This window comes from Uranotaenia lowii, chromosome 2 (assembly GCF_029784155.1).
Source record: "Uranotaenia lowii strain MFRU-FL chromosome 2, ASM2978415v1, whole genome shotgun sequence".
NCBI lineage: Eukaryota > Metazoa > Arthropoda > Insecta > Diptera > Culicidae > Uranotaenia > Uranotaenia lowii.
The window spans coordinates 75,181,177-75,208,434 of record NC_073692.1 but is presented as its reverse complement, the minus strand read 5'-3'; the positions used below and the strand labels follow the sequence as shown (position 1 = coordinate 75,208,434).

At 34.2% G+C, this 27,258-nt stretch overlaps 1 protein-coding gene across 4 annotated transcripts in view; it reads right to left on the bottom strand.

Moving 5' to 3' along the window:
• LOC129748713 (zinc finger protein 235-like) overlaps positions 1 to 27,258 on the bottom strand; it is a 406,374-nt gene that overhangs the window by 324,836 nt on the left and 54,280 nt on the right. The window contains exons 3-7 of one of the 4 annotated variants that reach the window (XM_055743403.1): positions 16,333 to 16,705; positions 16,153 to 16,269; positions 15,929 to 16,098; positions 15,712 to 15,808; positions 10,436 to 10,617 (exon numbers count right to left, since the gene is read on the bottom strand). The exons of 2 other annotated variants lie outside the window; for them this stretch is intronic. In XM_055743403.1, the coding sequence (XP_055599378.1) occupies positions 10,436 to 10,617; positions 15,712 to 15,808; positions 15,929 to 16,098; positions 16,153 to 16,269; positions 16,333 to 16,705 (939 nt within the window). The remainder of the gene's footprint in view (positions 1 to 10,435; positions 10,618 to 15,711; positions 15,809 to 15,928; positions 16,099 to 16,152; positions 16,270 to 16,332; positions 16,706 to 27,258) is intronic. One more of the 4 variants, XM_055743405.1, reaches the window with a different exon arrangement.

Below are 27,258 nucleotides of genomic sequence, written 5' to 3'. Positions count from 1 at the left end.
AAATATGGTAGCCAGAATATTTTTAACCCGTATTCAGGCCGGTCAAGGCACTTGATTTCAAAATTGACGACCAAAACTCCAGCAATATCCGTCTGTCGATTTTTTTTTCGTCCAAACCCAGGAATTACTCAACAAAAATCAAGAAAAAAAATTTCATCTAAACTCATCGACAGATTTTAAATCGTTATGAGGCTTCCAAAAAAAAAAAATAATTATTTTTATAAAATTTGCTCAAATAATTTCGTATTGGAGGCATAAGTTTAAAAAACTTTACAAAACAATTTTTTTGTGTTTTTTTCGACAAGCAAAGTGAATACATCCGGGCGTTCTTTGGACTGTCTACAGATTTTGTATTAAATATCCGGGCAATCTGGCATCCTCTGACTAAAATGATTGAAGAGTAATAATCTCGACTCAGAACTATTGTCAAAACCAGGTTCACAATTCTAGTACATTTTTTCAAAACATTTCTCCCTCTTTGATTGATATTGAGTCCCGAATATCGAACTTCAATGAGCTAAGACTTAGCTTGCCAGATTGCTAATATGTCGCTCGATTTTGTTGCAAATATTTACCAAATCAAACGAAAATTTTAGTTGATTCATTAGATATAAAATTATGTAATTTGCGCCCAAATCTTTTAAACAAATTTCATCAAAAATAACTTGATTTTTTTTAAGAAACCCCACACTTTGTAAAAACTATGACACGCATTTTACGTGCATCGCTTTTGAAAAAATATTAGGGATAGGCGCACTGGCCGAAAAAAAAATCTTAATTCTTATGGATGATTCCTTATAAATCGAAGTGCAACTCGAGTGAAGTTGAAGAGGTTCTCGAATGAACAAAAACACAACCAAACAAAACAAAAACAAAAATGACAAAAATGACAAGAATGACAAAAATGACAAAAATGACAAAAATGACAAAAATGACAAAAATGACAAAAATGACAAAAATGACAAAAATTACAAAAATGACAAAAATGACAAAAATGACAAAAATGACAAAAATGACAAAAATGACAAAAATGACAAAAATGACAAAAATGACAAAAATGACAAAAATGACAAAAATGACAAAAAATGACAAAAATGACAGAAAATGACAAAAATGACAAAAATGACAAAAATGACAAAAATGACAAAAATGACAAAAATGACAAAAATGACAAAAATGACAAAAATGACAAAAATGACAAAAATGACAAAAATGACAAAAATGACAAAAATGACAAAAATGACAAAAATGACAAAAATGACAAAAATGACAAAAATGACAAAAATGACAAAAATGACAAAAATGACAAAAATGACAAAAATGACAAAAATGACAAAAATGACAAAAATGACAAAAATGACAAAAATGACAAAAATGACAAAAATGACAAAAATGACAAAAATGACAAAAATGACAAAAATGACAAAAATGACAAAAATGACAAAAATGACAAAAATGACAAAAATGACAAAAATGACAAAAATGACAAAAATGACAAAAATGACAAAAATGACAAAAATGACAAAAATGACAAAAATGACAAAAATGACAAAAATGACAAAAATGACAAAAATGACAAAAATGACAAAAATGACAAAAATGACAAAAATGACAAAAATGACAAAAATGACAAAAATGACAAAAATGACAAAAATGACAAAAATGACAAAAATGACAAAAATGACAAAAATGACAAAAATGACAAAAATGACAAAAATGACAAAAATGGCAAAAATGACAAAAATGACAAAAATGACAAAAATGACACAAATAACAAAAATGACAAAAATGAAAAAAAATGAAAAAAATGAAAAAAAAATGAAAAAAATGACAAAAATGACAAAAATGACAAAAATGACAAAAATGACAAAAATGACAAAAATGACAAAAATGACAAAAATGACAAAAATGACAAAAATGACAAAAATGACAAAAAATGACAAAAATGACAAAAATGACAAAAATGACAAAAATGACAAAAATGACAAAAATGACAAAAATGACAAAAATGACAAAAATGACAAAAATGACAAAAATGACAAAAATGACAAAAATGACAAAAATGACAAAAATGACAAAAATGACAAAAATGACAAAAATGACAAAAATGACAAAAATGACAAAAATGACAAAAATGACAAAAATGGCAAAAGGACAAAAATGACAAAAATGACAAAAATGACAAAAATTCCAAAAATTACAAAAATGACAAAAATGACAAAAATGATAAAAATGACAAAAATGGCAAAAATAACAAAAATGACAAAAATTAAAAAAATGACAAAAATGACAAAAAATGAAAAAAAATTACAAAAATGACAAAAATGACAAAAATGACAAAAATGACAAAAATGACAAAAATGACAAAAATGACAAAAATGATAAAAATGACAAAAATGACAAAAATGACAAAAATGACAAAAATGACAAAAATGACAAAAATGACAAAAATGACAAAAATGACAAAAATGACAAAAATGACAAAAATGACAAAAATGACAAAAATGACAAAAATGACAAAAATGACAAAAATGACAAAAATGACAAAGATGACAGAAATGACAAAAACGATCAAAATAACAAAAAATGACGACAAATGCAAAATTGACAACATTGGCTAAATTCACCAAATTGACAAAATTGACAAAATTGACAAAATTGACCAAATTTACGATTTAATTTAAAGTTATATGATCATGGTTATAGAATACTATTCAATGGATAAGGTTTTAATGAAATTGGGAAATTCTCGGAAATGTAAATTTTTTTCGTGTAATTAGGAAACTCAGGTGAGAACATAGCAAAAACTGCATAGTCTGTAACATAATTTTATGGAACAATCAACTTTTTTTATGCCCTAATTTAAAATACAGTATTATTGTAAATTTATGAAAATTCATACGGATCAAAAGATGGAAAATCGTGAAAGAAAGTTAAGTTTATAAAACGCATACACAATTGTTCGTCTATAAAGAATATGTCCTGCTTTAAAAATGTCCCAAACCATGATACAACCAATACTTTAAAAGTAAGAAAACAAAGTGATTCCCATGCAAAAATCGAGCAAAAAAGTGTAATGGTAATTGAAATTAAAATTTATCTCAATGGGCGCAATTTTTTCCTCATTTCGGTCGGCACCAAAAGCCGCGTTTAAACTCCTTGGAGCATCCGACACAAGAACGAAACTTTCACCCTAAAAGTAAGGCTAGGACGATGATACTCTAGGGCTGAAAAGTACCGCTCCGAGAATCGTTATGAAATTATGAAGAATAAAATCGCGGTTTAAATTTGCGGGGAGTGATTTTTTCCGGACTGTTTTTTTTTTCTCGTTCATTTTTTTTTTGTTGGATTTCGGAATGCGGATTTTTAGATGGGAAGTTTTTTGCCCTCCAAAACCAAGGCCAGGTTTTGGTGGTTGAAGCTCGCGAAAATGTAATCCGGGCCATCAGAGATTGGAATAAAGGGAAAATCGCGAATGGCTGCAGGGCGAAGCAATTTATGTGGAAATGATCTTTTTTTTCTCATTTTAACCGGCTATTCCCGATTTTCCCCCACTAGACGAGGTTTGTCTGTTTCGTTTTTTATTTCAGTTTGAATAAATTTCCATCCATTTCGGCGCGGAAGCACCGTTTACCGGTGTGATTTCCTCGATTATGGCAGGGTCTGGCCCTAGAAGATGGGAAGCACTTCGAAGCTGCCTCGAGTGAAGAGATTGCTTTCGAGCCAGACTCCATCTTGATTTGGTCTTTGCGGAATGAAAAATCAATATTCTATTTTCTTATGCCTGCAGGATTTTTACTGGCTGAGGGCTTGGGTACGATTTTCGAGTGTTGTGGAGCGAGATGATGAGGTAAAATGATTCGGTTAAACGGGAGAAAGGGGTTAACAGCATGTGGACAATTTTCTCACGTTCTGCCGAATAGTTGAATTTGCAAAACCTTCTCCGAGGTTTGGCAGCAGGGATTGACGAAGGGAAAATTTGTCCCAAAAACCGACACCAAGATCACACAAAGGAACGTCAACAAACCTCAAATTAGGATTAGCAACTCTTCGCCCCCTGCAGCCACATTGGCTAAGGAAGCAAAACACCAAAGCTTGCAAACACCAAGCCCAGCTAAATATCAGCAAGAAGGAGTGGCGAGAAATGGCCAAATCGAAGGGGTGAAATGGATACCCCAGGAAAGGTTGACAATACCGCAATCTATTTGTGTTCCTATTTTCTAAAACAGCAACAATAGATTTTCACAGATCTGTGAGTAAGAATGGGATTAGACGATGTAAATGAGATCAACCCCTGGGCCTTCGGGCGAAAGGAAGAAGAAACCCCTTCAAGGGTTGAAAGCAAAAGACTTACCAACCCAAAAAAAAAACTTTCTCGACTCGGACAAATTGTTGGTTTTTCGGTCAGGTCATTTTCCAGGAGCAGAATGGTCTTTTGCTGCTTTCTGCATGGATATCGCTTTTTCAAAGTTGACAAATTTTGTTTGTTTCTTTACCTCCGGGTGGGTTTTGGTTATTCATGTAAATATGCTTTCATCCTTCTTCACCGATGCATGTGATGGCTTGTTATGCTGATGTCATTCATGTTGCTTCTGGACACATGTACCTTCTGCTGCTGGCCGCCACCGGGCCAAACTGTCGGATCGATTCCCGATTAAATATAAATATTTATCTTACTCTCGGTCGGGATAAAAGACTGCAGACATTTTTTGCAGTTTTTTTTTTCACTGGAAAAATTTGACTGCATCTTGAAAGAATGAGATATTTCCATATTGTTGATGAGTATAAAAAGTTAAACAAATGGATAATCGTTGATAAGTGTTTGTAGGATTACAAATAGGAGACTTTTAACACTTCAATGCTTTTTAAAATTAAGTTTTCTGGCTTCAGCAAGCCAGTTCCATTTTTATTGGAACAAGGTATGGAGAATTCATTCAAATTTTATTATCGCTGTCAAAACCATTTAGGTAATTAAATGCTTTCTAAAAGGCTGCAAATATGCAAAAATCGTAAAAATTTAACACCCAATGCTGAAAAAATCGTCTTTCAAACTCAAATAGCTGAATTTTACAATTCCCTGTGCCAAATTTCACCAAATTACTTTTGTTGAGTTACTTTGAATGTGGTTTTTAAACTTTTGGAAAAATACGTCACGCATGGACTTTAGAAATTTAAGCTGCGTAATAAAATGTAGAGTCAACTTTTAAAACAAAATTTTTCTACTCAGCCATCTTATTACAAAATTCATCACGCGCAAATGCTTATAAATTTAATATTTGGTTCAATTTCTGTGCTTCAAGATTGTAAGTGAATAAGGTTCTAAGCCTGAAATATTTTATATATGTTTATCGCAAAAAAATGATTTCTTCTTCTTCTTCTTCTTACATCAACATGGCCAAAACATGTAGGCATCCTGGAAAATGGGAGACTTGCGTCTATCATTTTCTTTTCAGCGTAATACCTGTTACATATTCCTATGCATTGCAGATATTACTACGGCCAGGCCAACCATGTGATGAAAACCGCGAAAGATACAGGATACAGGGGCGGAATGAAGCGTGGAGATCCCTACCAAACGCTTCATATAATATTTTGAATATGGAAAGACCTAAATATGAATTTATGTCATTTGGGAAAGTATACATGGAATATTGATACATTAAATGCCGTAAAGGAATTAGTAAATTACGATACCTACCAACATTACACTCATCGCAGTTATAATTGGAATATAGAATATAACAATTGGATAAGCTTTCGCTATTTTCAAGAAGTATTAAAACCAAAAAATGCAACTGTTCGTTAGTCTAGAACTTGAAATTGAGAAGATCTTGTTGCAAGTTATTTGTGCCCATTTTAGACGGAGAAGTTAAAATTAAAGCTAATACTAAGCTTTGGGATTTCAAACGGATGTACCGCTAGACTAAATTCTGCTGAGAAGAGACCACTTTCCCCCGTTTGATTAATGCCGTTTGACTGATTGCACCCTCGTAGCGGTTTTCCGCGCCTGATGCCTCTGGAGAACCCACCGACACACATTACTTCTTTGTTCATTTCGGGTCCTTTTCACTGGCTTGATTATGATAACTCTTGATATCTATGTATTAAAATTTCACTTTTGAAACGAACGAAAATTAAGAACTTGGAAAAATACGTCTTTCTTCAGTCGATGACTGCTTCCGTTTATCGCAAAAAATTGATTTATACAGAAAGTAAGTTTGTTGATTTATATAACTTTTTATAACTTGTTATAAAATTTCATGAGTTTTTTAAAAGCTCTAAATAACAAGCAAAGCCTGGAATTTTCAAATACTTTTCAATGGTTTCAGATGTTTTTATGAAATTGTAATAACTTTTTTATGAAATACTTAACTTCTTCTCATGTTAGTAGAACATGGAGCTTAAGAATAAAAATGAAAGCTAAAATCAAGATAAACTTCATGTCAAGCTTATCTGAATTACCAGGATGATGCAAATCCTGGATGATTAATATGCAAAATGTTCTTTTTCAAGATAGATTTTCATACAAAATTAAAACGCGTTGTTTAAATTTCACTCAGACGCTTGGTGAACCAAATGGATCGAAGAAAACATATGGAAGCAGAAAGTCAATTTTTGCGTCGGTTTACTGGGTCAAATTAATAGTTTTTCGAGTTTCGCAAAAAAAAAACAAATCTCGCATGAGCTTTCATTACGTCGTAGGAAACAAAATATAAACAAACAGTTTTATTATGAAAAAACTAGCCCTAGACGAAAAAACTAGAACCTACATTGGATCCGTCATGCATTGTAAATTCAAGTTCATCAAGATTGTAAATTTTATCTAGAAACATGCACTAAACAAGCGGTTATTTCGTGAATTATGTCAGGCGAAGCTGCCAATCGCTTTCTATATTCCAGATAGAGTGTTTTTTTTTCTAAAAAGTTACCAAAATATTACTCATTGTAATCACAACTATCAGGAATTAAGAAAAAAATGCTAAATCCAGCTAGAATAATAAAAATTGGTTGCCTTTAAGGAAATATTGTAATTTTTTTTCTTATAAATCAAAGTTCACAATGTTTATACGAGCTCTTTCTCAAAAAAAAAAAAAAATGAGATAAAAAATTGTGGCTACTGGAAGACGATGCAACTTTTACCGAATTTGACACAAGTTGGTATTCTAGTTTGTAATTTTTTAACCTCGTTGAAAAAAAGGAAATTCCTGACGACTAATAATGAATTTGATAAAAAAAATAATAATAACTGTAAGCGGGATATAAAAATTGTATTTGCGACTTTAAGCACTCTGCATTTTTTACTTTGGTCACAATACATAAAGAGATATACTGGAAAAATTAAATTGGCTAAGTATGGAATTTTTGTTGCATTTTTATAATGCGTATTGTGTTTCGGTTGACCCAAAAAAAAGTAAATTTTTTCGAGAAATACCAAAATTCACCAAAATGTCTCAGACTACATCATATTGAAAGGCTTTGGCCTATAACACTAGAGAGCAGCATTTTTTGTGCCTAAGTTTTTATAACTGTTTTGATTTTGGCGTCCAAAATTTGAACCATTTGTCAGATTTTGTTTATCAGCTCTTGTTTTTGTGATACGGCGAGTCGAAATTCTCCATTTAATCAAGGATTCAGATTTTGCCTAGAAATTCTAGATTGAAAGAGATTTCGCTTTGGAAAAATAAGTTCTGCCATTTTTTTTTTTTCAAATAGTAATTTCAATTTGACTTTTCCGGTCTTGGATGAAGATCAAAACAATCTGTTGGTCTTTTTCAATTGAATTTGCTGTCTATTTTTTTGTCAATTTCGTTTTAGTCCAACAGCAAAATGAAATCGACAAAAAAACAGACAGATAATTCTCTTGAAATAGACCAACAAATCTGGCCGATACGTCGGGAATTTTGAAAACTACCGTTGATTAATCTATATCCAAGACCGAAAAAGCCTAATTAAAATTTCTATATATCATTCACGGTCGCAAGCAAAAACCTAACCTATTTTTTAAATTTTAATAGAAAACATTACAGCTTTTTCTGACACTGCTGAAGAAAGTTTTTGAGTATTTGGTTTTTAAGATATTATCTCATTAAAAACTTTGTTGAAGACTGTTACAGGATTGGACTTATGATTCAAGAAATATCTAAGTTTGGATATCGTCAAAATTGCCTTATTTCGCAAAATTGGGAAAAGTTAACAATAAGAAAATTTTTATAACTTAATTCTCAGAAGTCAAGATAGCTCGCGATCTTCGGGAAAGTTGATCATTGAATTAAAATCTTTGATTTCCAAATCTTTGTAATCTTCTACAGTTTTTTTTTTTTTTCAAAAAAGTGCACTAAATGGTTAAATGATTATTACCTATAATACCTATATTTGGCATTAACAACCCTAAATCAGTGCTCAAGTTTTCTACACCTCAGAAAAATGTAAATTTTGTTACCTTGTGCAATGGATAAACGTCTTGAAAAATATGGCTCAGAAGTCAACACCACGGAAAACTCGAATTAATTTAGCAAAAAAGTTGCGCAAAATTTTTATATTTTTTATTAAATCGAGAACGCTCGAAACACAAGTCGTGAGGCCCTGAATTCTCATACATCTGTTGAAATGTAGGTACACTATTTTACAATATTTTAAAAAAACATACGTCTACTTTCTTTCGTGAACGCTCTTGGTTGACTGAAAAATGCAAAATTGTTAAGCTGCAATTTATTCAAGAAGACCAATGTTTGATTGATCTAGATATGTCTTTGAAGTTGGTTTGAAAAAAAAATAACAATAATCATTCAGTGCCGTAACTTTTATACAGTCAACACATTTTTCAAAGCATATTTATCAACTATCTTGTAAGGTTAATTAAACACTACAGGGTATCTTATCTGCCGATTGCTGAAATTTACAGATACAGTATTAAGGTTGAAGTGGTAGAGCTATTTACTATTAACTCCCTATAAAATTTGAATAAAAGTGAAAAGAGTAGAAAATAAATGTTTGGAAATTTGTATTTTCTCACTAAACGAAAATCTGTAGCTGCTTATTACCCTAAAAAACTTCGTCATGTTGCAACCCTATTTCCTTCAACAATGCTCTGCAATGGTGTGGCACATTCAGAACATAAAATTTCATAGTGATTCAATATCCGGTTAAATAAACTCGTATTTTGATCCCGAATATCTCATGATCAGATGAAAAACCAATTCTTGGTTGAAAGTTCCACCTTTTGATAATGAGTCAGAACAAGACAGCTGATGTGTATTTCTGCCGTTGAAGTTTTCAGCCGTTGAAGTTATTTTTTTTTTTCTTAGCAAAGTTCAAGTCCCTATGAAGATGAATAACCAGATGCTTGTTTTTTTAAATCCTAATTTTCGTCTTGTTGGATTGTAATACCGGTGAATCGAGCTTTCTTGAGCATAATTTCTTAGCATAAGGCTTCTATAAACCAAAATTATAGATATTATAAGCATGAATTGTTGATTTGATACTGAATAACTTTCGAAGGTTTGAAATTGAAATCAATATATTAGTTTCTGTGAGAAGACCTCCAAGAAAAAAGTGCTTTATTATTAAATTCGGCTTCTTTTAGAATTCTTTGCTAGGATCTGAGATCAAAATTTTGTCGGAATTAACAAAAAAACCATTCATGATTCAGTCAATTTAGTTTCTCTTTCAAATCGGCACATCAAAAACCCACTTCCCGGCTGTATTTTCCAATTAAATTCCACCCCGTTTGTGATGGGCCACTTAAGCGGGCTTTTTGCGCTCATATAAACGAGTAGATGTGTATGTAATGTAGAATCACTAGGAACAAAACAGAAAACGAAAAACTCCCCCCAGTTTCTGACATAAGAGGCTCAAAATCCCTGAGCCCAGATTGTGCCAGATGATAACCATTTGTCAGTCCGGTAATTTCGTTTAATCTGCTTATTTTATTACGTGGACCTGCACTTCTCCTAACATATCCCGGATCTTTTTTCCGAACCAGAATAGAGATAGTCTCAATATTAGGGCACACGCACCTCCCAGCGGGCGGTCTTCTAAATACTTCTACTGAGCAAAGGGAGGACACCAAATAATGGTATGCGCGCAATTTATAATTATTATTTTCCAATAGGCACTTGGGTGTGCCGCGTTTCCTAGTTTCCCGCTATTAGGTGCCAGGATCGTGAGCGGAACCTCCGGTTGCCAGATTAGGAAGATAATTGTGGCTTCCGATTTCAAGTGCGACATATGGCGCGCTCTGCCTATTTGACGTTCCCCGCGACTATGACGAATTTTATGATCTTTAAATATGCTGCCGACTGGTGCTGTTTTGATTCGGAGGCGTGAAGTGTGAATTGTATGTTTTTGTAGACGAAATTTCCTCGATTGCCCGTTGGTAGAGTTGAACCCTGACATGGCATGGGGTGGGTCGCAGAAATCAAAACAAAAAACTTACCGGTATGGATGTAGGTGTGCTTCTTCATGTCGCTCTTCTGGTGGAACCGTTTGCCGCAGAATCCGCATGGGTAAGGCCGCGTGTCGCTGTGGATGAGCAGGTGCGTCGATAAGGTGCTGGATCGTTTGAACGCTTTGCCGCACTGTTTGCACTCGAAGATCTTCTCCACACTGTGCACAGCTCTGGAATGGTAGATGAGAGGGAAAAGGGAGAAAATTTAATGAGATATGGACATAACCTCCTTAAGGAAAACGCGTATTTGACCATAGAGAACAGCTATAATATGTAAATTATATCATTGTTTCGTGTTCAGACACTCAAATTGTCTATTTCCTAGTTGGCTGCAACTTGAAAAACTAAATAAAAACGTTTTAAAATGCATTTTAAAAAATTTTGCCAAAAGCTGAAAACCAGTCACTGTAGGGGCATAATGAGAACCCCCCCTGGGGCAGTATAAGCAACATTAATCGAGGCAAGATGAGCGTTTTCTGCCGGGGAGTCTAGCAGCGAATTCAACTCGATGAAGTCAACTGAATACTAGAGCTTAACTTGTTTCATCTGTCAAAATGGCTTTTTGGTAAGGTGTCGGAGAGGTAATCAGTAGGCTCGAGTTCGATTCCTGGTGGAGGTGATTTTTTTTCATTTATCATTCAGTTGACTTTATCGAGTTGAATTCGCTGCTAGATTATACGGCAGAAAACGCTCATCTTGCTCTGATTAAAAGTGCTCTGTTCGCCCCAGGTCAACAAATTTAAGTAAAAACGCGTTTTAAAATTTGTTTAAGTGAAAACCCAAAAATTTTATGATGGTGAAAATTGAGAAACAATGTGTAAGTCATGTTGCAGTGCGTACATTTCAGATCAAGATGATTTAAAGGTCATAAAAGCTTATTTGATGGTGCTCAAAAATTATAATATTTTCATCACTTGGGAACCTAGCTGGTTATTATTTAATATTTCTGTAAAAATGATAAGGACATTTCTTTTTTGGTGAAAAATTTATACTATAGGTAGTACGAAGCAAATACTCATGAAAATTTGTTTAAGAAAATACGTATTTTTGTATAAAAAAGGAGTGCTTATTATGCCCTGGGTGCTCGTTATGCCCTCATCTCCCCTACTCATAGAAATTGTTTTGCAAGAGTGTTTGGACTCCAGAAAATGATTTGTTGTACTGAATAACACCTTAAACAATTGGATCGAAATGGTCTCATACAAAATCAATAGGAAAAACTCGTAAAATTACACACGTGGGAGCCTTATCATTTTTTTATTGATAAAAGCAATAGGGAGTGCGAAACTTGCGGGGTAGTAAAAATCGTTAAACATCTGCTGTTGGAGTGCAGAAGCTAGGAACACTAAAGACAGGAAAGCCTTATTGCAACAACAATTGGAGATGTACTAGCATACAATGAAGAAGCAGAAGCCAAACTTATAAATTTTAGAAAACAAGGGGTCTTAAAAAAAATAAAAAAATGTGAATTTATCAATCTTAATCAATAGTACTAGAATGTAATATTTTAGTTGTAAGAAATGTATTTAGTTTTAAGAAAAGAACCGAACGAACAATAAGGGTTTAAAAGGTCTCTAATAAAATTTAAAAAATATCATAAAATTTTCATGTGACATTAATAAAATTTCGAACACATTTAAGTCATGACAAATTGATTTTTTTTTCACAATGAGTGACTTTTCTCACTTTTGAACGGAGAGGTTCCAAACTAAATCTATGTAGAACAACTTTGAAAACGAGGGGGGCTCTATTTAGGTTCATTAAATATTTGAACACTCACTACAAATATTTTACAAGCAAGTTTTGCAATAACAAAATAATTCATGTTTTTTTAAATAACCCTCCAGCTTTCAAAACAGGTAAGTCCTGCATAAAACCAATCTAAATGACAACAACAATAGAGCAATTATAAATTGATAATCATCAAATTTGTAACACAAGAGAGATTTGACATACATAACAAGCTTATTTATAACATTGAATAAAAAAACCCGTCCACCCTAAAAATGGTAGATTCCTTACAAAAGCAACTACATAACTTTTTTTCTGTAATTTTCATGAAATTTTAGTCCAATCGCGTGTTTATATTACGAAGAAATTATATGCATTCAAAGTCTTTTGTATTTTCCGAATGTGAGCTGCTCGCAAAAAAAAATGCAAAGGGCTCCCGTACATTATCAATATGGAATATGGCACATATCAAAGAGTTCTAGTCGGACTAAACCAGATGATTTTTTACTTCTGATTTTTGTGTAATCAGTGCTAAGCAAATAGCTGGAACATAAACTGATTTTAAATCATTTTATTATAAGAAATTGAAATTATTTTGAGAATGTAGCCGAGCTATTATAGTTGAGAGATATAACGCTCCAAGGCAGTAAGTAAGATTTTTCAGATTTCAAAATAAAAGATTTTCAATGGAAATAACAATTTATAAAGACATACACCGTCTTAGCCGATTACGGCTTTACAGACTGAATAAATGACGTAGACGACTTAAGATTAACATTTAACACCCAATACCGAGATGGGAATCGAACCCATGCCATCAGTGGACCACTCGACCCCCGAGACGTACACTGCCGGCCAAAAGTTTGGGATCACCCACCAGAAAACATGCAAATTTTGATCGTTCATATTTCAGCTGTCTCAGAACATATTGCAAATCTTCTGATCTCATTTGAAAGATAATGAGCAATAGCTATTTCGGAGGTATATTGCCCAGATATAATGTTTTAGCTGTGTACCTTAATCTTAACCTAAAATTAGAACATTTTCGAAAAATCGCACTCAATATTCAAAGCCGATCATCTCGGGATAGGGTAGACCAAATTTCAAATTTTGAGTTGCATAAGAATCCTTATTCTATACTTTCTATACTTCTCAAAACACAATAAAAAATTGAGTGCGAAATTTAAGAATGTTCTTTTAATTAATAAAATAGACACCTAAGTTATTTCAAAACAAGTTTGACAAAGATTTCACAAACTAGTTTGACTATCATTGTTTGTGAAATCTTCATTATATTTGTTGTATGATTTTTTGTTGTGTCTTGAAATCATTGAAACAAAAAAAAAAACATAAATTATGTTTCTAAAATATATTGTCATACTCTTTGTCTTATACGCCGAAATTCTTTTTTTTTTTTTTTTTTTTGTTTCGATTATAGTCGTTTTAACATCTTTATGTCATTCGCGACTTATATCAACGATGTAGTTGGCGGACAAGTCATTGAAAAACTTATCCGGTACAACTGTGATCGATGTTTACTCTTGGGCTCGAACTCACGGACATCGGCTCAGGAAGCAATCGACTTGCCAACTGAGCTATATCACAAGCCCATACGCCGAAATTCGAATAAATTATTGTGGTGCAAAATTTGAAAGTAGAAACATTCAGAAATAAAATTCAACGCAAATTTAATTATGAAAAACAGCTTCGGCGGGAGGGAGAATTTTTTGTTTATGGAATTTTTTACGTAACTCGAACTTATCGAGAAAATGAAACCAAATTTGGCATGGGATGTTATTCGGGTACAATTATTGTTTCAACGAATATGTGGCAACCCTATTTCCTTCCAGTTTGGGTAGGTCCTTTTCCGGGAAGGTTTGAAAAGAGGAGATGAGTTTTCTTACACTATTTTTGCATAATTTTAAAACTTATCTATTAAATGGAACTAAATTCGGCATGGAAGGATATTTGGGTATGAGAAATGTTTTCATAATTATTTGAAACTCTTATCTCCTTCTAGTGAAGAAATAGGAAAGGGGGAAGGGGTTTTCCTTATATTTTTTTTTGTATAACTGAAAAACCATTCGAGAAAATTGAACCAAATCCTATTATGCTACACAAAAACCTATTATGCTGCTAAGAAATGTGCTGAAAAGGAATAAGTTTGAGATATTCATAACCGAAATTAAGATGTTCATTTGAATCGTTAAAAATTCATAATATTCCTTCATAGTATTTTTTTTATGTATAATAAAATAACTACTAAGATTTTTCATATTTTTTGCTGAGGAATCTAACCTGTTACTGACATTTTAGATCTAGGTCCAATAAAGGGTACTAGTCCAATACCAAAACTGGAACAGTAGGTTCTAAGTAGGAAAGTTTGAGCATCCATATTTTTGTAAATCATCTATTTTTGTAAATCTATCAAAAACGGCCAAACCAAGGGTAGAAATTAACTACGGATGGGTTTTTTTTTTCTAAAAACCACGTTAGTATCACAGTAGTTAAAATCGTAAATTTACTGAACATGCTGAAAATGGAACTGTTTTCAAATGTTATGTTCTGAGACTTTTGTATGCACAACTTGAGATGTTAATAGGCAAATTTTGTTTTAAAAGAATCAACAAAAATGTCTTATTCAATTCAGATTGCGCAAAACAGGGATAACGTTTAGGGAAAAGAGCTAGTTTATCAAAGAAGAAATTTGGATGGTATTGATTGGCCTTCAATATTTTATTCGATCCATTTTGTTGGACGTTTATCAAATGCCTCATAGAAATAGGAGTTTCCTTAGGAAATGTCTAGGAGCATAGGAGGTGTAGGAAAATCATGATCGCACCATTTGCCAAAATGGATCCTGATCTTTACCTTTCACCAACTAACACAACTCCTTCCTTGGATACTTGAATATGGATTCGCAGACGTATAGACGGTTTCCATAGTTGATGATACTAGCTTATCTCTGGTTCTGACTATTTCAAAAAAAAAAAAAAATGTTTTTGGAGTATGCAGGAGTGAGAGGTTGCTAGTTGAACTTTAAGAGTATCTAACTAACAATCCTTCCCTTTTCCCCATTGACTACTAGGACGTGGCCGGCGCCGTTATTAATCAGATAAATCATATAAAAAAGGGAGAGCATCAGTTTTGTACAATGAGAATGGCTGCTAATACCAAGCACCATTCTTTTAGACTTTGTGTAAAATTGATGGCCTCGATTAATCACGGAGTAGCAACCATTGGCGACGTGGAACTTGTTCTGCTTAGCCACACCAGCGATCATGGAATTCGAAATGTATAGTTTGAAATCAAATGTTAAAAATACTTCATTCCTCTAAAATCGATTTAAAAACAAAAACCTGTAAATTAAGCATTTCGAGTTCAATGATTAAAGGTGGATATGAGTAGTCAAACAAGCTAAGCTAAGCTAAGCTAAGCTATTCAATTCAGATTGCGCAAAGTTTATAAAAAAGTCACTATTTTAAGATAATGATGTCATCAAAGTAGAGACTTCTTAAAGCAACAATACTCACCTATGTTGACTTAAACTTATTTCATGACCGAACGTCTTGTTACACAGCTCACAGGCGTAGGGGCGCTTTCCGTTGTGTGCTCTCCGTGCGTGCACTTCTAGTACAAAAGAAAGAAAAAAAATACAAAAACCATTTTTAAAATTTAATTCAATAACACTTGGAGTAAAAATAGCCAGAGAAAATTGTACAATTAAAAAAAAACATTCAATGAGCCTACCAGGTCGCATGAGGAGATGGTGCGGATGATGCGGATGACCGAAGTCCAGATGGGGTCCCCCGGGTCCATTTTGGGCTACGGCAGCCCCGGCCGCCACCGCATTCTGAGCCATGAAATGCCTTAACCTCAGGATATCCTCAGGCGTCGACGGATGATAGTTGCGGGAGAGACTGAAATTGGTCGATTAGTTCATATCACAGTACGGATCTATGTTGGAAGCTTACTTAGTGAGTGCTGGATTAAGTTGGTGACCCTGCTGCTGAAGCATTGCAAAAAACGGAAACGGATGAAACAGGGGCCGGTTTAGGATGGTCTGCTCGTAGAACTGACTGTAGTTAGGCCTGTAAAGTTATTAAAAATCTGTTGAGAAACTTGATTAAAAGTTACTTTTTTTTTAAGCCTACCTCACACTGTCGAATGAACTGTTCGATAAAGGCGACTTAGACTTAGGCTCATCTTCCCGTTTCAGCAGCGCCGACACGGAAAATGCTTCCGAATTCTTGGGCATATGCGGGATGATGTCCGTCGTCGGCGAAAGGTGTATTCGAGGTGGTGGAGGTGAATCGACTTCCAGTTCTATCGACGAAGAGCGGGACCTAGTCGAGCGATCCCTCGATCTCGATCTACTTCGGGACCGGGAACGTACGCTTAAACTACTGGAATCGTACCCATTGGAGCAGGCATTGGCCACGTGGTTCTGCTGATGGTATACATTGTTATTGTCCTCGTCCTCCGATTCGTTCTTGACCAACCGGTTGATCCCGAATTTGATGTCATCTGCAATGATTGCCACAAGGCGACCGTAAAGGAAAAAAAAAGAGTTTATTTATTTAACATCACACAACATTTATCATCGATTAGTTGCGCCTACGCGCGAAAACTAACAACTGTCGTCGCCTGCAAGCGAATCGGTAAGGTTACGCCCCAGCATTTTGCGCCCGTTTCCCGAAGTAATTTTCACGGTACATTATCGCCCTTTTTCTGCCCTGAACGAACAGCGCAGCTCGAGGATTCAAATCAGAACACCCTTTTGTCACCGAAAGGCACACCGTGCCGAATTCGGTAAATCACCTCTCTCGGAGCAGAATCGGGGTTACAATGTTTTCTGATGCTTTCTGTGACGCTCTATTTCCAAAAACAGATGTTCTGTTTACAGTGGATTAGCGCGTTTCGAATCGTATGAGGGTTTGATAGAAGGAACAGGAATGTTTTTGAGTTATTTTTCGTAAAACTTCATACAGTTTGACTGAAACTCTAGTTGCTATAGTTATTCATTTGATTTCAAAATTCGGTATTACTACAAGAGAGAACTTATATTTACTAGAGTTAGAGTTTAAACATTATCAACAAAAAATATTTCCGACTTATTGTAATACAACTTTTGAAAAATCTTCTTACTCATTGGCGGACAACTGGATAAAAAAAATAAAATTCTTCATTCCAAAACACTAAATTCCGAACTGAAAAAACTGCAATCATAATAAAAACCCCTTTCCAAAGCGAAACGAAACAAATTCCCGAAATCATGCCCTCGATTAACAGGTGCATCTTCAGCTAAATAAATACCTATTAAAAACAACTTTTCCCTAAGCATCCGAAGCATCAGTTTTTGCAGATTCATCCCTCCGAACAAAACGTCACCCTCGCCATGGTCGTCAGTCAGCAATGCCAATCTCTCTTTTTCGCCCTCTCTCTGCACATTGCCCGCAAAGCTACCGGTGAATCCGGCTTCCCGGTTCCAGATTGCCTTTTTCCACCCTCCGGTCGATGTATGTAGCTTTAAAGGAGACGACACATCAAGTCCTAGCACAAAACGGAGATGAATGGAAACAAAAACCAGAACCCTCAAAAGGAGAGACAAATGAGCTTGGTAATCCCGAAACATTAACCCTCGAACGTAGTAGGATTTTTTTCTCTCTATTTGCCATTTTACGGTTAGGGTAGAGAAGCACACTCTAGGTCTGACTGATGAAAGATCAAGTAGTTTTCTATGAGTGAATTCAACAATTAGAATCAAAGTTGATGGACCTGGAAAGTTATTCGAATACTTTGAATCAAAATTGTTCAAAAATAACATATTATTGATTTTTTAAACATATTCTTCAATCAGCATAGATGCTTTTACCATAACTCAACATTAATAGAAGAAAAGCATACTTGCAGAAGTTGGGCTGTGTGTGCAATCCTGTGTCCCTATGTTGTAGAGAGATGACAAGCATGGCAGGGAGAGAAAAATAGCAGTTTAAATGTTCCAGGGTTGCAGTCATGACAAAATTTATTTGCATTGTACCAGGCAAAATATGCTACTAAATCTTGATGCCAATGTAAAATAAAATGATGAAAGAATCGTTGTGAAAAATTCATGTGTCATTGAAATTATGAATTTGTATTCGTGTATAAGAAGGTTTTATTTTAAAAATGTCAAACAAAATTATACAATATGGTAATATTATTTTGGCTTTTTCGGTCTTGAATGTAGATCAAACAACGATGATTTTTGAAATATCCGACGTTTCGACCAGTTTTGTTGGTCTTTTTCAAGGGAACTATTTATACCCCCATGATAAAATGGTTAGAAGCTATACATAAAACTGTATTTGATTGCTCCACACACTTTGTGGAGTTTTGCATTTTCCCAGAAAACAAGAACAAAATCGAGTTGGGACCTAACCTATTGTTAGTGTGCGCGAAATCGATAGTGCCGACTGGAAACATCAAGCGGTAAAAATTAATTAAGAGCTGATATTTGTTTTCGCATACCATTCAATTTGTTTACATCGGGGAGCACGACCTGTCAAAATTCACGAATGTATTGGTGGAAGCCAGCAAAACTGACAATTTTCAGAGGTTGCCATTCTTCACTTTTTGGTGCATTTCCAAGTAAAAACTGATTCAAAAGCAAACACGATACCAGCGACAAGTGCACTATTAGTAGTGACCGAGGTTGCCGAAATCACAGAAAAATCTTTAAGTTCTCAGAGTTTTGAGCTAGAAAAGAACACATAATTTTGAAAATATTCACAGATTTAACCATTTTTCTAAATTTTATACGTATTTCCTAAATTTGAATTTTCATGTTCACATAAATATTGGATTTTTAACTTTGTTTTGAAAAAAAGATAATAAAATTGGCATTTCTCAAGTAAAATGTAAAAAGACTCAGTTTTTTATGACTTTACAAAGAAATTTATGCTATTTCTGTCACAGAAAACCATCACATAATTTTTGGGTAAAATCTCAAAAAGTCAGAATGTTTTTTCGCAAAACACTTTTTTTATTTGAAGTTTAACTTTTTTAATTTATTTTTTTCAAATAAGTAACTTTTTTCTCGGATTCGAAATGTTTTTTTAACAAATTTAAAACATTGAAATGTGGAATTTAATAAAAGATCAAATAAATACATCAAATTCTCTAGGATACCAAATTATTAAAAAAAAATTTAAAGTGATTTAATAGTCTTTTATAGGTTTCATTACTGCCAATTGTATTTTTGGTGCATAAATTTTTTTTTAATGTTTTACAGTACTGAATATAGCTAAAAAATGTTAAAAAAAAGATCAAGACCATATGTGGGCTGGTTAGACAATTTATTTCTGAGGTAAGGTCTAATTTTTTTTTTGTTTTGGCTCAAAATTCATCCACTTTCTTGTAATTTGTAACTGAAAAATATTTTTCGACAAAGTTCTTCAACAGAAAAAGAATCATTCAAACAATTTTTGAATAGACACAAAAACAATAAAATGCTTTCCATAGGCAATGCTATGAAACCTATGACTCATTTCAAGCGACCACCTCCCATTTTCCAAGTCCTTATTCAGTCCTTATCACACTTTTCGACAAGCTATTTTTCAGACTTAACTTTAATTGAAAACGTATTTTGTTAACTTGTTTATAGAAAAAGTAAACTTTGAAATTGTAACCCTTTCAAAAAAAAGGGACGTCAAGTATTTAATCATTCACATGTCATTCCAAATTTGACTAAGAAAACACTTTTAACACCAAAATGTGGTAATTGAAACTCTGAATCCAAGATTCATCCTGCAAAAGATTTATCTATACTAAATCAAACTAAAATTGAAACCACGATTAATCACGGCCTCTTGGAATGGGTCCTATGTATTTTTCCAGTGAATTCACCAAGCAGCCCTGTCTACTAAAATCAACTTAACGAAACAAACCATTGAAGCTTCGTTTTTTTTAAATGGATAGGCCTAAAACACATAACCATATTTTTTTTTTCTGCTGAAATGACGCGTATTTCTTTATTTCACTCACTTGCCTGAATTACTTTTATTTTTTTTTGTCGTTTTCGTTAAATTTGTTGCGATTTTTGTCTCATTTTTGTTTCATTTGTGTCTCATTTGTGTCTCATTTATGTCTTTTTTTAGTCCCATTTTGGTCAATTTTGTCATTTTTGTCATTTTTTGTCATTTTTGTCATTTTTGTCATTTTTGTCATTTTTGTCATTTTTGTCATTTTTGTCATTTTTGTCATTTTTGTCATTTTTGTCATTTTTGTCATTTTTGTCATTTTTGTCATTTTTGTCATTTTTGTCATTTTTGTCATTTTTGTCATTTGAATGTCGGTGGAATGAATCCATGAGTTTAAGTCGAATTCCGTTGTCTGACGCCATCTCAAAATTCAAGATGGCGGCTTTTGCTAAACTTTAAAATGCTTTAAATGTCTGAAAATCATATGAAACCCCTACACTATGGATATTGATGGGTAAATGGCTTAGCAAGAAAAAGTCAAATTTCGCTATCGGACGTCATCTTCAAATCCAAGATGGCGGCTCCAACTAAACATTAATTATTGATTTTTATCACTGATTATCACACAGAATTCCCACAGAATTATTATTGGGTGAAATGGCTAAATGAGTTCAAGTCAAATTTCGCTAACAGAATCCATCTTGAAATCCAAGGAGGCGGCTTTCGCTGAGCCTTACAATGCTGTTAATGACAAAAAATCGCATAAAACCCCAACAATATGGGTTTTAGTTGAAAGTGATCAACAAGTTAAAGTCGAATTTCGCTATCTGAAGCTTTCTTGAAATCGAAGATGGCGGCTTCCGCTGAACGTTAAAATGCTGTTAATAATTAAAAATATTATGAAACTCCCACAATATTATTATTGGTTGAGGGCTATACCAGTAGAAGTTGAATTCCTTTTTGAGACGCCATCTTTAACAAAAATTCTGGCAACATTACTGTAATTATTTCGCGCCGAAAAATCGGTCCGAAGTAAAACAGTTTTGACTTTTAAGCATTGGAGGTATTTAGCAACAAATGTTCCACAATAAACCGTTAAATTTTTATTTTTACTTTTTTTTAGTTCATTTAGTTAATTAAAATTACATAATTAATTAGTATCATTTTAATTAGTATCAATATCTAAAACAACCTCCCAGTATTCCAGGGGGACACCCGGGGGGAAGATGGTACCCATATCGAAATATTGTTTAATCAGTTCTCGAGCCTTAATAAAATGATCAAACTCTAACTATCTCGAATCCATCCACAATCATGCTAACGGATTGAAAAAGCCAATCGTGACTTTCAAGTGTGCCATCACCTTAATGCCTGGTACAATAAATCATTGCTTATCGGGTGCGTCCGTTCGTTCGAATCGTTTTAACTTTGCTAAGCTTTAGTTCAGCCACTCTGAAACTCAACCAACTGTTTGGTGTTTGGGTCGGTTTGGTTTTGGGCCTCAACTACCTACATTTATTGGGTTTGAATCCGTCGTTGCTGGGCCTCGTCACTAGACTTCGGTTATCGAATTGTCAATATTGGCTCAATTTATTGCACTTTGGGCTGAATACTCTGTTGCGGATGTTGTTGATTTTCAGCAGATTAGCACGAAAAGAATGTAGGTATGTATATCGAAAGCAGTTGTTAACGAACGGATATTACCCCGGAATATTTGGACTGTAGCTGTTGTGAATAAACAAAATTTGGAGTGATTTTTGGTGATAGGTGAGAAATCAAGTTCAATGTGTTCTGTTGTTAACAGCTTTTTGAACTTTGAAAATATACCTACATACATCTAAACATCGTAATACTACCCATCTACCTCATAATACTTTCCATTAGGTCGAATCCCACCAGATGGTTAACTCAATCAAAGTTTCTCCAAATGAATCAAATCAACTTAAATGGCAAATCAAACATTTCCTCAAATCAATCAACGATTCCGTTGAATCAATTGACCTGGACCCGGGACTTGACTGGTAGTGGCCAGTAGCACTTTGAATGGACAAATCGATCTTAGTATTTAAGGCTAATCGAGCGAACATCCGAAGCGTTCGTTGAACTCCGACAACGATAAATCCATGCTAATAGGTCTTAATTCGATACCGTTTTGCGAACGAAGAAAAGCGACTTGGAGAAGTGAAGATAGGAGTTCAGAGGTTTTCCTTACTTTTATGAAGCATTCACGAAAGTGGTCCTCGTAGAATGTAAGCAGAGCTGAATTTTTCTTTCCGCAGACGGAAAGCTATGAAATATTAATTGAACGATGGACCACAATGACAGTAGTGAAGACGAGGATGGCACGTTTTTGATTTTGCTGGTCCCTGTTCTAACCAGCGCCTGATCTTACCTTCGGAGGGGCCGAAAAATTGTTTTTCAGGGGCGCTTCAAGTTGATTTTTTTTTTATTTTTGTTCTGAAAAAACATGATTTATATTTTTTCTATAGGTCCGACCTTCTACCTTTTCTTGAGAACTTTATTAAATTGTTTGTGATGTGAGAAAATCCCTCCCTTAAATCCGGCTCTTGTTCTAACTCAAGCATACTCGTTCGAGGTAAAATTTACGATAAAAATTATTGATTTCACAACCACAGTTCGTGATTCTTTGTTGGGCAACATTCGCCACATGACCTCTGATTGAATGTTTGTCAACTTTTGGTTTCAATTAAGTAAGAGACATTGGTCCCCATTTTTTAGAGAACACTAACCCTCATAAATAGCTATCGATGGGATTTAGTTCACAATAAAAGGCTTTGCGTGATATAGACCATCAACAGACCAAGGCACGTGGCCAAACGGCAGCGATCACGAAAAATGGCTCCTCACATGCAGGTATGAATCAGCTCATTGCGAGGAATGTGGTTGACCTTTCACGGCACCATATGTTGCATTACGGAAGGCCCTTATAGCTGGTCGTCTGAATGGAACCCAATAATCGATCTTATTTGTAACAATGTGAATTAAACTTTTAATCGGGGCAAAGTCGGCGTGAATCGAGTAGGTACCTCCTTTATTCGGTCAAACTCCCGCATGTGGTCCGGAACGACTGATTAGATTGCAATTGCAGCACATGTGGTGACATGGGATTGACCGGTGACTGTGAAGTCTAGCGGAGGAACAAATCAATTGAGATATCCTATTCCAGTTCGAGGGATCCTTCTTGCCACCGTCTAAGTGAGCAGCAAACATCTCCGGAGGATGCCGGCTTTCAAGGGGAAATTGAAAAAAATGTACTGTAAATAATCAAAATAAACCTCTCCCCTCGTAGATTGTCGTCATTATTTATTTATTGTTATTGTAGCGTTCATATGCTGCGCGAAATAGGGAAAACCTCTAGGTTGTGTAACGAACGATGCCAGTACCCACTTGTCGTTGATCGCTTTTGCTGCTGTCAGGCAGCCAGAAGAGAGCAAAAAAAAGCTTCTAGGGGGAAACGGTCTATGTCGGCAGAAACTGGAAAGAATAAAAATTATAGCACATCATCAGGTTTTATCCTTGGCTGATGACGATGCAGGGATGAACTAGTGAAAATAAAATTTACAAAAATGACAAAAATAACAAAAATGACAAAAACGACCAAAAATGACAAAAATGACAAAAATGACAAAAATGACAAAAATGACAAAAAAGACAAAAATGACAAAAATGACAAAAATGACAAAAATGACAAAAATGACAAAAATGACAAAAATGACAAAAATGACAAAAATGACAAAAATGACAAAAATGACAAAAATGACAAAAATGACAAAAATGACAAAACTGACAAAAATTACAAAAATGGAAAAAACAAAATAGACAAAAATGATAAAAATTATTAACATTTAAATATTGTCAAATATGACATATTTATTTTATAAAAAATTCTGTACTTATTTACTGTACTTATAATTAACAACTCAGGAATGAGAAACTTATCCTACGCGTATAATTGATTGGCTTGCGAAAGAAACGTTAAAATTTTGCTATTTATATGGCTCTCATAAAACGAATTAGCCATTTATCGGACCATAACAATGCAAATAAGCATTGAATTCACTAACGGCATTCCTATCAGAAGAGGAAAATAAAAATATTTCAAGATGAGATATTTTGATATTAAAATTTTTCATATCAAATCGAGATATAATTTAATACTCGTAAGACGTTAAAATACCTTAAATTATATCAAAAAGTCCATGCAAGAATAACTAAATTATATCACCCTTTGATAGCATTATATATCAAGATTATATCTCAATCAGATAGGATTTGGACCATCAAATATGCAAAAATATGACTATTGAATACAAGCTTTGGTAGAGTGTTTGGTCTTATACACATTTACTTGTATGCAATGTTGGACTACCTGCTGACTTGTACTCAAACTTTTATCAAATGATTTTATCAAATGAGATAACATCTTTTTTTTCGAAACGACCAAAACGAAGATTCTGATATCAAAGATTTATCTGAAGAAGTTGATAATATCTCGTTGAGATGGGCTTGTGTAACAATTTTGATATGCTCTCCTAATCGGGATGTTTATTGCAAAATCGGAATGCAAAAAATGACCCCATGTTGATGAATTCACTTTTCAGGCTTATTTTCAATCAATTCCACTGTGTTTGCGATGTCATTATGTCATGTATAAAAATTATGTATTTTGAAAAATGTTTTTCGCGCATTTTTTTTTTATTTACATGAAAGCTTCATGAGGACCAAAATTTTACAGCATTTTGATTTCATCGAATCATAAAAAATTGTTCATGATGACGTTTGTAGAACAATTTCAGCTTTATTAGAGTTCTGGTGATGTATATAATGAGCTTAAGCTTTCTATGAAGTCTTATAGTTCTAACGATGTTTTGCTGACCATAATAAAGCTAAAATTTTTACTGTACCTCTTTCGTACCCTTGATGACCTTTTTGTCGTAACTAGTAACGGTCTTTTTAGGAAATGTATGAAATAACGTCTAGATTAGGAAACCCAAATTTGCTAGAGCCATAAAAGTGAATTTTGCAGTTTAGGTATAACAAATTGTGTCAAATTTCTATGAAAACTTGAGGCCTTGCGACTTGTTGAGAGACCCCATAGAGTTATCAAAATGTGCTAAAAATTAGCAGACCAAGGATTAATATCAGTCCCTAGGTTTCGATTCCGAAACATAGCCCTATTCGTGGACCACTCTAATGAATAAACGATCTAAGAAATATTGAAAATGTCATTTTCAAACCTCATTTAAGTCATTTTGAAATAATAGCCGGACTCTCATCGAAATTTATCAGGTTTATTTTTTTCTGATGATGGAAGTTACATTTGTGAAGATCAAAGATTGTAATATTGAATATTTACTTGTTTTCTGAAGCAAAACAAATCATAGAATGCAAAAAATTACGGAATTCTGTTTTTCAGCATTTGTCGTATAGGGTGTCCCATTATGTCTAAGCATGATTTAAAATAAACAGTATTAACACAGTTTTTTCTCACTTTCATGTTCTCTATAGTCTTCTTTTAATGTGAATCAATAAAAAATTAGATCCAGTCAGTGGTAGGCAAATGACGATTTTTTTTATCGAAGACGTATCATAATCACAGACTGATGTACGATGATTTTGGTCAATTTTTTTCCAGTCTTTTGCAAAGTTTTGATAGAATCTTCAGGCTTCACATGTTTTCTTAAATACCATATGGTATGGCCCCAAAAGGTTGCAATCGGTCTCGCTTGAGGACAATTTGGCGGACGCATCTTATTCGGTACGATCTGGACGTTGTTGGAATGGTACAAAGCCATCGAGTCTCTTGAATAGTGAATACATGCCAAATCCGGCCAAAACCGTACTGGGTTATCTTACTTGCAGATCATGGGAAGCAAGCGATGGTTCAAGCATTCTTGAATGTAAACAGTTGTATTCATACTGTCAGAAGTCACAAACTGTTCGGAAAGCATACCACACACACATATATGGCTTGCCAAACCATCGACATTTTACCGATTTTTTCGGTAAATATTGATGTCTCCATCTCGTGAAATACTTTGGCCTTCTCGAACGGTGTAATACTAGTTACCCGGAAGCGTTTTGTAATCAATCCTGCAACAGGTTTTGTCGTCGACGACATGTTTTTAATTCGGCTTCGGCTTCTTCAGTTTCTTTTATCTCTTAAAACTCTGATACGATAGAAAGTGTTGAGTTTTTGGCCACATCCTGAACTGAGACAGGCGTAAGCACGCATGACTTTCCGGTCCAAAGTTTTGTCCACCGGACCCGGTCTTCAACAAGTTTTTATTATACACGAAACTGCTTCTCTCCATATTTCCGAATCGAGTTTCAGACCACTCCAATGCTCAGAAAAATGTTGGGGATAGTATTCAACATGTGTGGGAAGAATGGGTATTCCCCCGATCTCCGAAATGTAGAGAAAACTTTTTACAGTGTATTTTATCAGTCTCTAATGGAAGCTCGAAAGCTACAACTCGTGTAAATACTATCTCTGTACAAAACCGCGAATCAAATCGATTATCACTTCAATTCGTGTTGTTTTTTCAACTCCGTACCTCGAATTACTACATTTGTGCACGATATTCTTGCACTTCAAGCAAACAAGCGGTAATCCCGGAAAGGAATCCTGCAGATAACATCAGAAGGAATTAATGAAACCAATTTTCAATGGTTTTCAACATGAAAATCATTTTTGAATTATTTTTTATATTTTTAACCATTTACCAATTACACCTTATTTGACAACCATTAGTTAAATTCAGTAAATTTTTAGGTTCACGTGAACTTTATATGCACCTTCATTTGTAAAATTTTCGCTCCTCGGAAATCGCCTCACATTTCAAACATCTGGAATCGAAAAAGTAATGGTAACGAATGGCCTGTACTGTATAAGAAAATATCGACACAACATCATGCTCCAGTCTGAGCTATAGTACTCCAGTGTTCCTGTCGCTCAATTATACGGTTAGTTAGAAAGAACAACCATTTAACGCAACGCCACCGATTCAGTGAAGAGCTGGTAAAAATCGACCCTGGTGGTCCAAATGTTCCCAAATGGACTGTGAAGTCGAAGATTTCCATGGGCCGGATTTTGGC